Source organism: Piliocolobus tephrosceles, unplaced genomic scaffold (genome assembly GCF_002776525.5).
Source record: "Piliocolobus tephrosceles isolate RC106 unplaced genomic scaffold, ASM277652v3 unscaffolded_23277, whole genome shotgun sequence".
Classification (NCBI taxonomy): domain Eukaryota; kingdom Metazoa; phylum Chordata; class Mammalia; order Primates; family Cercopithecidae; genus Piliocolobus; species Piliocolobus tephrosceles.
Window position 1 is genome coordinate 95 of NW_022305729.1, and position 9,177 is coordinate 9,271.

The window sequence follows — 9,177 nt, forward strand, 5'->3', positions numbered from 1 at the left end:
CCTGGCAGGTGGAATCAGGGCTGAGATTCCTCACTGCAGTCCGGGGGCACCTGTCAGGTGGACTCAGGGCTGAGATTCCTCACTATAGTCCGGGGGCACCTGTCAGGTGGACTCAGGGCTGAGGTTTCTCACTGCAGTTGGGGGGGCACTTGTCAGGTGGACTAAGGGCTGGGATTCCTCACTGCAGTCCGGGGGGACACTTGTCCAGGTGGACTCAGCATGGGAGATGTTCACGGAGCACAGATTCCTCCCCTCAAGGCTCCTTGCACTTTTGTGCCCCACTATTCTCACTCCTTCCCCAACACCAGGTACAAAGCCCCTCCCCTGGCTGTCCGCCCATCACTGGCGTCATCTCCATCTTCCCTTGTGGCCACAGCTCTGCCCCTACTCCTCATCCAGATGCCACCTCCTGGAAGCCCAGAAGCTCCCCCTCCCCAGAGGCTCTGCCTGGGCCTGGGCCTTGACGCTCACCGGGCCGTGGGGGTCTGTATGTAGCACAGCCCACGCGGGGCCGCCTCTGCTGGTACAGGGCACAGAGGTAGGGCTTGTCATTCCAGAGGCAGCACCAGCTCTGCGGTTCCAGTTCCTGGGCTGCAGAGAAGAGCAGTGAGTCGGGGAGGCTGAGGACCTGGAGAACCCAGCCGGAGAGCTTGGTGGCAGGGCAGGGCGGTGTTGGTGGAGAGCTTGGTGGCAGGGCAGGGCGGTGTTGGTGGAGAGCTGGGTAGGACGGGGTGGTGTTGGTGGCAAGAGCATGGCTTTGGAATCCAGCACGGCCCTCTCATGGCCCTGGGCAGTGGACAGAGTGCTGTCTCTTGCAGGCACTGGGGCCGCTGTGCAGCAGGGCGCATGGTAGGAGCTAAGCAGATTTCCTGCCTTGAGGGTGGACAGCCAAGTACTGACGCTCTCAACGTGATGGGAGTGGGGAGGGCACGGCTGACGGTCAGGGAACTGTGGAAACTGCCAAGGGACAGAGGAGAGAACGGGAGGACGCAGACCACGGGACCCCACACCCCTGTGCTCTCTGGCTCCCTTGGAGAGTCTCTGCGGGAGCTGATTCTCAGTCTCTCCCCAAACATCCTGCTCATCTGGGTCTACAGGGACAGGGTCAGCCTAGGCGCTCTCTTCTTGTCCGGAGAGATGGCCCCACTCTGGCCTAGGGATGCGGAGCCAGGTACAGAGATGTGGAAAGAGGCACTCAGCTCACACACCCCCGAATGTCCGCTGGTGGGGATGTTGGAAGCTTCCTAATGTTACCAGATCAGGAAATGGAGGCCCAGAGAGGGGAAGGGTCTGGGAAGGAATGAGGACAAGAGGCTTCATGCTGAGGGTCCCCTGCTTGGCTGGGAAGGTGGGGTTGAGATCTCCACGGACTCACGCACCGAACTGCCAGGGACGCTGCACGTGCCAGCCTTCACGAAACTCTCCCCAGGGCCCGTAGCTGCAGCACACGCCTCCTCGCCAGGAGGTGAAGCTGCACAGCTGCCTGCTGCTGAGGCCCCAGAGACCTGAAACAAGCCCAGTCCCACTCAGGCCCAGGCCGGGGCTGCCAGGGGCGGGGCGGGAATAAGCAGGGGCTGTTTCTGGGGAGAGGCTGAGGGCACGAGCAGAGAGGGCGGTGGGTGAGCTTGTGGGGGCGGGAAGGAGGTGTCACCTATGCTGACGGGTTGGAATCGTAAGTCCCATCGTCCCTGCTGCCAGGAACAAGGGCAGGAGACCTGGTTCCAGCCCCAGCTGGGCCACCGAGGCTGGCTCTTCAGCCACTGCAGGCACTTGAGACGGTAGTTGGGCCTTTCTTCCCGGTGTAGCCTGTAGAACTGCAGCCCTCGGAGGCCTGGGGTGCGGAGATGGGGAGGGAGAAAGGGTTTATCCAGGGCCTGGGGCTGGGGTCCGGGGATGAGGAGGGAAAAAGGGCTTGTCCAGAGCCTGGGCCTGGGGTCCGGGGATGGGGAGGGAGAAAGGGCCCAAGTCAGGTGGTCAAGGATTCCTCCCCCAAAGCCCATTGCTTGACTTAGCGTCTGCTTCTTTACCAAAAGTGGTTGCCACAGAACAAATAGAACTGGATGTACACTTCACAATTCACGTGGCTGGTTTCTAAGGCTAAACTGTCCTTTATCCTATCACATTTTGGAAACTATTGTTTCTTTCCCATTGGGGCCTCTGGACTGAGTTGGAGAAGGCGCCGTCGTCTCCCTCTTGACACTTGTCTTTCTACCCACATGAAAGCTCTTTGAGAGCAAACATAGTTGATCTTTTTCCTTTTTAAAATGTTTCTGGCTGTTAGCACAGTGTCCAGCACGCAGCAGGTGCCCAGTAAATGATGATGATGTATGTCGGCCTCTCCTCGGTAGATTCTCTCTGAGATGGAGTCTCGCTCTGTCACCCAGGCGGGAGTGCAGTGGCGCGATCTCGGCTCCCTGCAACCTCCACCTCCTGGGTTCAAACGATTCTCCTGCCTCAGCCTCTCGAGTAGCTGGAATTACAGGTGTGCGCTACAACGCCCGAATAATTTTTGTGTTTTCAGTAGAGACAGAGTTTCACCATGTTGGCACTGCTGGTCTCAAACTCCTGACCTCAAGTGATCCGCCTGCCTCAGCCTCCCAAAGTGCTGGGATTACAGGCGTGAGTCACAGCGCCCAACCGGTAGATTTTCTTAAAGGATCTCACCTGGGTTCTCATTCCTGCTCTGGACAGGACACTTGGAGAATTGTCTGAACTGCCCATTCAAATGCCACCTCCCACAAGACCCTGTCCTCACTTCCAGGATCTGGGCCCCCCGAGAGCCCTCTTGGGTTGGTTCATCTGAGGGAGAAGAAGTAGCCCCTCTGAGACTGTGCCGTGTCCAGGAGTGCAGGAGGTACCAGCTGCTCCCTGGGCGGTGCCACATCCCACCTAGACCTGTAGGAGGTTGGACTGTGCAGGGAGGCCCTTCAGGACGGTGGTGACGTTAGGGAGCTGCCCTCTAGGACTGCTGTGGTGTGTGGGCTGGAGGACACACGAGGGCTTGAGACCAGCTCAAGTGTGATAAGGTGGCACTTTTACCTGAGCTGGAATTCAGGAATCTATCAGGGCGATACTTCTCCCACACTGGCTGGGACATCAGTGGGCTGTTTTCGAAATAGCCGTCTCCACTGCAGGAAAGGAGAGACTCTCTCAGGCCTCCACCGTGCACAGGCTCTTGCCTCGCGGTTGCAAGGCGTCCGTTCATCCCGCTAGCTGGTCAGCAGCTGGTCAGCCAGCTAAGCAGGCAGTGGGTCAGTGGGTCAGCCAACCCCCATTGTCGAGCACCAGCACTGAGCAGGAGAGGGGACAAGACGGATGGGCAGAGGTAGGAGGCTCTAACCGATTCCACATGTGATTGCTTCTGCAAGAAACTGGCAGCTTCGCTTGGTCATCAGACAGGGGCGTGAAAACAACAGAGTTCAGGCCTCATTTCTGTTTGTTTCCCTTCAACAAGCAGAGGGTTTGGAGCGGGACAGACTCTAGGGACAGTGTATTGTGATGGCTAAGAGCCAGTTTCTGGAGTTAGGCAGTGACGGATTCAACTGCTGATCCCCACACTTACTAGCTTGGTGACCACGGACAAGTTACTGACCCTCTCTGATTCTTAGTTTTCACATCTGTGTAAAAGGGATTATAGTAGCACCTACCTAGCTGGACAGTGAGTATTCAATGTAGTAACATCTGCAAATCCCTCAGAACTGAGTGAGGCCTCGATACAACAGGTGCTGCCACTGCTGCCACCACCACCACCACCAACACTACCACCATCACCACCACCACCACTGCTTCCACCACCACCAACACTACCACCATTGCCACCACCAACACTACCACCATCGCAACCACCACCAGCACTACCAACACTGCCACCATCACCACCTCCACCACTGCCTCCACCACTGCCAACACTACCACCATTGCCACCACCACCACCGCCACCACCAACACTACCACCATCGCAACCACCACCAACACTACCAACACTGCCACCATCACCACCTCCACCGCCACCATCACCACCACCACCACCGCCTCCACCACCACCAACACTACCACCATCACCACCACCACCACCGCCACTACCACCATCGCAACCACCACCAACACTACCACCATCGCAACCACCACCAGCACTACCAACACTGCCACCATCACCACCTCCACCGCCACCACCACCGCCAACACTACCACCATTGCCACCACCACCAACACTACCACCATCAGCACTACCAACAACACCAATACCACCACCAACACCAACACTACCACCATCACCACCACTACCACTATCAGCACCACCACCACCAACACTACCACCATCACCACCACCAACACCACCACCACCAACACTACCACCATTGCCACCATGACCACCACTATGGCCATCACCATCTGCAGGTGTGGGGTCCGAGCATGCTCGGGCAGGAGAGGAGCCTGGAGCGGTGGCCTGTAGCCCCATCCTGGGTGCCTGCTGCAGAGTGGGGACTCTTGGGCTTTTCCTCCTCCCTGACACAAGCAGGATGACGCACCCCTGCGTGACACCTTCCTCGGGTGTACTTGGACCATGTGAAATTCCTAGGCAGCTGGGTAATTCCCCTCCTTTCACCTTCATAGCACACCAAGTAACCAGTGAAAGCAGTGTAATCAAAGGGGTAACCTGAGCATACTCAATGCAGGAGAAGACCATTTGCAGCAATTATCAAGAACAAAAGACATCCCTTCTCAGCCTTTTGGCTAAGATCAAGTGAAGAACAAAAGACATGTGGCCTTTGCACTGATTGCCACACACCAGCATATGGGAACAGAGATGGTGCACTGTTGCGTCGGAGACAGCCTCCCACACACGGAGATCCATATTTCAACCGCCCACAGCCCCGTGCCTCCTCTCTCCCTTCACCACCAGCTCCTTATAAGCTTTTGGGTGCCCCCTGGAATTCTCAGGAAGTCGGGAAGGCAGATCCCAGCCTCAGATGTCTGGGTTCAAATCACATTGCCACTTCCCAGCTCTGGGACTTTAGGCAAATTGCCAGTCTATTTGTATCTTAGTTTCTTGATCTGTGGAGTGGGGATGATAAATAGTATCCGCCTCATGGGGTGGTTGTGATCATGACATGCATTGATGTACATGAAGTGTTAGTGTCATCAGTCTTGGCTGTTGTTATCATGATATTTGAGAAGGTAAGAGAGGCCAGCTAATGCAGCGGAAATCAGGGAAGCCAAAGCTCTGGGAATTATTACAACGCACGGGGACTGGGATGGGAGAGGGCAGGTGGACAAATGGGTGTTCTTGTCGTGGGAAGCAGCCAGATGCCCGGCCCCGGCGGGAGCTGGAGTCAGCGTGAGTCAGAAGCACCAGCCAGGAGAGTTCCCATCTTGCCCCAGGGTGGGGGCGTGTGCAGTGAAACCCCACTCTGCAGCCCTCCCTGCCATCTGCTCAGTGCTGACAACCCCTCCCATCCTACCTGGAGAAGCCCATGAGCACGAGGTTGCCTGAGCGCTGGGCCACGTCCCACTGCATCCCACCGCTCTGGTAGAGAAACAGGGCATAGGACCTGCTCCCATCTGTGGAGAGGATGGCCTGGTAGGTGTTGTTCTGGGGGTGGGTGGAAGAAAACAGAGGGATGCCCGTGAGAGATCTGGGGTCTCCTCTCTTATGTCCCCCCGCCCGTCCTACAGCTGCCCTGACATGTACAGCACCTGTTCCTGGTCTGCCCACAGCAAAGGCATGGGCCCAAAATGCTGGCAAGTTTTGGGTCAGTGAGGGCAGCTTTCACCCTGGGTGTGAACGCACTTACCACGGTGGATTTGCCTTTTGGTGACTTTCTTCCAGGAAGGGAGATAAAGGGTTCTGGGTTATAATGCAGTTAGATGAGTGTTTATAAGAGAAAGCTACCAGAACCTGAGAGATTAGCCAAGACACCAGAGAGCTAGAGAGGAGGCTTCGTTAGGTCCCTCGCAGATATTTAAGGACATTGTCCAAATTGTCCCCTCCACCTGAACAGCATGGATGACACTGGAGTTCACTGAAGGTGCACACGGTGTTCGCGGTAGGCGGCCAGTGAACTTTTGTTGAGTGAATGAAGCAGTGAGTGACTTTAGACCGGGCATAAGGAAGAACTTGGTGACTACACGAGCGGGTCCTCAGAGGGAGGACGGGGAGACGGTGTGGTGTGCCCCATGCCCACTGGATGAGCCTGTGCTTAATGGCCAGAGGCTGGAGTCAGAAGAAGCTCCGCTGCAGGCCTGGCGTTGCCCTTTGCCAGTGGCATGACTTTGAGCAAGTTACTTAACCTCTCGAACCATTGTCTTCCTCGTCTGTCAAGTGTGGATCACAATACCCAATTGAGCCACAGGAAACTCCCAATAGCCAGACATTTTTGACTTACAAAAATGCCACTTGCTATGTTTCGACCTAATAATACCCGGTTTGCTGGGCTGCTGTGAGGTCAAGTAGGCAAAGGGCTGAGGCAGGCCGGGCCCACAGTGAGTGCGCAGCCAACAGTGGGAGCAGCTGGGGGTGGCAGTGGGTGGGCTTGCTATAATTAGCCATCTTTCCTAGAGCCAGAGAGGATTTTGGAAGAGTAGCCCCTGCCTAGGATTCTAGGATGTCTGACTCCCAGATGGCTGCCTGGGAGCTGCCCACCGGTCTACTCACCCCGAGGGTCCACTGGGCAGGATAGGCGTGGGCATTGACCCACGTGACCTTTAGGGTCCACCTGGCCTTGAAGCCGCCATTGTTTGTGATCTTTCTAATCCAAGACTCGGCCTGCAGGACTGGCAGGCTGTGTTCACCATAGAGCGTCTCGTATTCCTAGGAAAGGAGGGCAGATGAGAACAAGCCAACGAGGGTCCCACTTGCACACATGGACCCCCACTTTCTGTCTGGGGACCCTGCCCACTTTAGCCCACCCACATGGCCTGCCCTCCCTGTCCCAGGCCTGCGTTTTTGCCGTGAGCTCTTCTGACGTGAAGTTCAATTCAAACTCGGGCTGCAGGAAGGCCTGCAGTGTGCAGAATGCAGAGTCCTGGCCCAGACGTCCAAGACCTCTGGACTTGAACTCAAGCGTCTCTTAGCTCAAACTGGCCCCGAGAGCAAAGCCACTCGGGCCCACTTTGACCTCCCCATGCCTAATCTGCAGCTCCTTGAGAACAGGCATGAGACTCTCCCTCTTGGAGCCTCCACACTGCCCTGTCCATGGCAGGGGCACGGTCCACACTTCGTCCATGGCAGGCGCATGGTCCACACTTCCTACAGTAGCTTTCATCACGTGCTTCCTCTAATTGGAGTTATTCACCCAGTCCAGGAGCACAGGACAGGCCCTCTTGACTCACTCTTGTTAGGATAGACCCCCTACAGCCTGATTTTACAATCCAAGGCTGAATTGTCAGCTCCCATCCCCATCACCTGCAGGTCTTCTCATGGTTGGGTTGGGGTATTCCTGAGTCAGCTTAATATCCCTTGCCAGCTTCCTCCCACACCCATATTTAAGCCTCAGTCCCTTGCTGCAGGGGCTGTCACAGCAGCGACTCTGGCAATGCCTTCCACACAGCTCTTTGTCTCCCCTGCCAGCTGCTGCGGGATCCTGACTGCCAGGCTTTGAAAGGCTCACCTGATAAAATATGGTCCCCTGACCAGTGGAGAAGTCGGCATCGTCCCAGAACGGAGCCACCAGGGCCACAGGGTCCCAGCCTGTGAAGCCTGTTGGGAGTGGGTTGGGATAGGAGAAAACCTGGTAGTCTGACTCTGGGAAGATGATCTGGCCATTGTCTGTGAACTAAGCACACGGGTTTTGTGGTTACCATTCAGGGAGGAAGGTGGGGAGGAAAGTCCCAGCCTTGGTCCAGCTCCACAGAAGCGTGATCCCCAGGGATAGAGCTTTAGAGGTGTTCACAACCCCGGGAAGTCACCTCCTGTGTCCTGGCTTCGGGAGGGCCCTTTCCGTATAATCTCACAGAATGCTCCACCCTTAAGGCGTCCCTTGGGTCCTTGGGAGGTAGGCTTGGTCCTGTTTCACTGCAGACCCCCGGCTGTGGACCAGCCAGTCACAGACACACCCCTCTTGGCCAGTCCCCTGGGCCCCATCCTGAAGCTTGTGACACATCATGTGGGGCTCAGGAGGTGAAAACCCCGCTCTCCATCACTCAGGAGTGTAGACACCCTCTCTCCATCCCTCAGTGGCTGGAGCCCTGTCTCCATCACTCAGCGGTGTAGACAACCTCTCTCCATCACTAAGGGATGTAGACACCCCCTCTCCATCACTCAGGGGTGTAGACACCCTCTCTCCATCAGTCAGAAGTGTAGACAGCCTGTCTCCATCACTAAGGGATGTAGACACCCCCTCTCCATCACTCAGGGGTGTAGACACCCTCTCTCCATCCCTCAGTGGCTGGAGCCCTGTCTCCATCACTCAGCAGTGTAGACAACCTCTGTCCATCACTCAGGGGTGTAGACACCCCCTCTCCATCATTCAGGGATGTAGACACTCTCTCTCCATTGCTCGGGTTGCAGACACCCTCTCTCCATCGCTCGGGGGTGGAAATCTCTCTCCATGGCCCAGCAGGTGTAGACACCTCCCCACTGCTGAGTCGCCCTCTCATGGTGTGTCCCACGGCCTCCTCCCTGAGGGCCGCGGGAGCCAGGACGGCCCCTCCAGCTCCGCTCCAGGAGACAGGGCCCGGGCCGGAGACTAACCCCAGAACGCGGGAGCGGCCGGAACAGCCCGTTTCCTCCCGGGAAGGCCGCGCAGAGCAGCCGGGCCCAGCGGGTGGTCAGCCCTCGCCTGGCGCCCCGCGTTCCCCGGCAGAGGCCTGACGTTGAGGGCGCTGCGGGGGCGCGCGAGGGCCCAGCCGGGGCTGCTTCCTCTGGGTCCGCCTCGAAGCCGGAGAGAGAAGCGGCCCAGGGAGCGGAGGGAGCGGAGGGAGCGGAGGGAGCGGCCCCGCCGGGACTCACGTAGAGGGAATCGCGGAGCGAGGAGCCGAGCGGGAAGCCGGCCGCGGGCCTGAAGAGCGGGGAGGTGAAGTCCACGGCGCTCCGGACGAACTCCAGGTCCCCGGCGCCCGCCCCGTACGGGAGGAGGGAAGCTCCTGGGCCGGACAGAGGAGAGCAGGACGCCCGGGTGGGCTGGGCCTTCTTCGGGCTGAGAGGGTCCCAGACGCCCCCTGCGCGCTGCCCGCACC

At 57.7% G+C, this 9,177-nt stretch overlaps 1 protein-coding gene across 1 annotated transcript; it reads right to left on the reverse strand.

Annotated features, from left to right (window-relative positions):
- Nucleotides 1–471: 471 nt before the first annotated feature.
- On the reverse strand, nucleotides 472–9,130 carry LOC113221320 (mucin-4-like; the record flags this gene model as incomplete). Its single annotated transcript, XM_026450651.1, has 8 exons — nucleotides 472–591; nucleotides 1,380–1,505; nucleotides 1,652–1,831; nucleotides 3,040–3,128; nucleotides 5,463–5,593; nucleotides 6,656–6,811; nucleotides 7,611–7,775; nucleotides 8,951–9,130. Coding segments are annotated over 8 exons (1,147 nt in total), but the record flags the coding sequence as incomplete, so codon positions are not given.
- Between the last annotated feature and the right edge of the window lie 47 nt (nucleotides 9,131–9,177).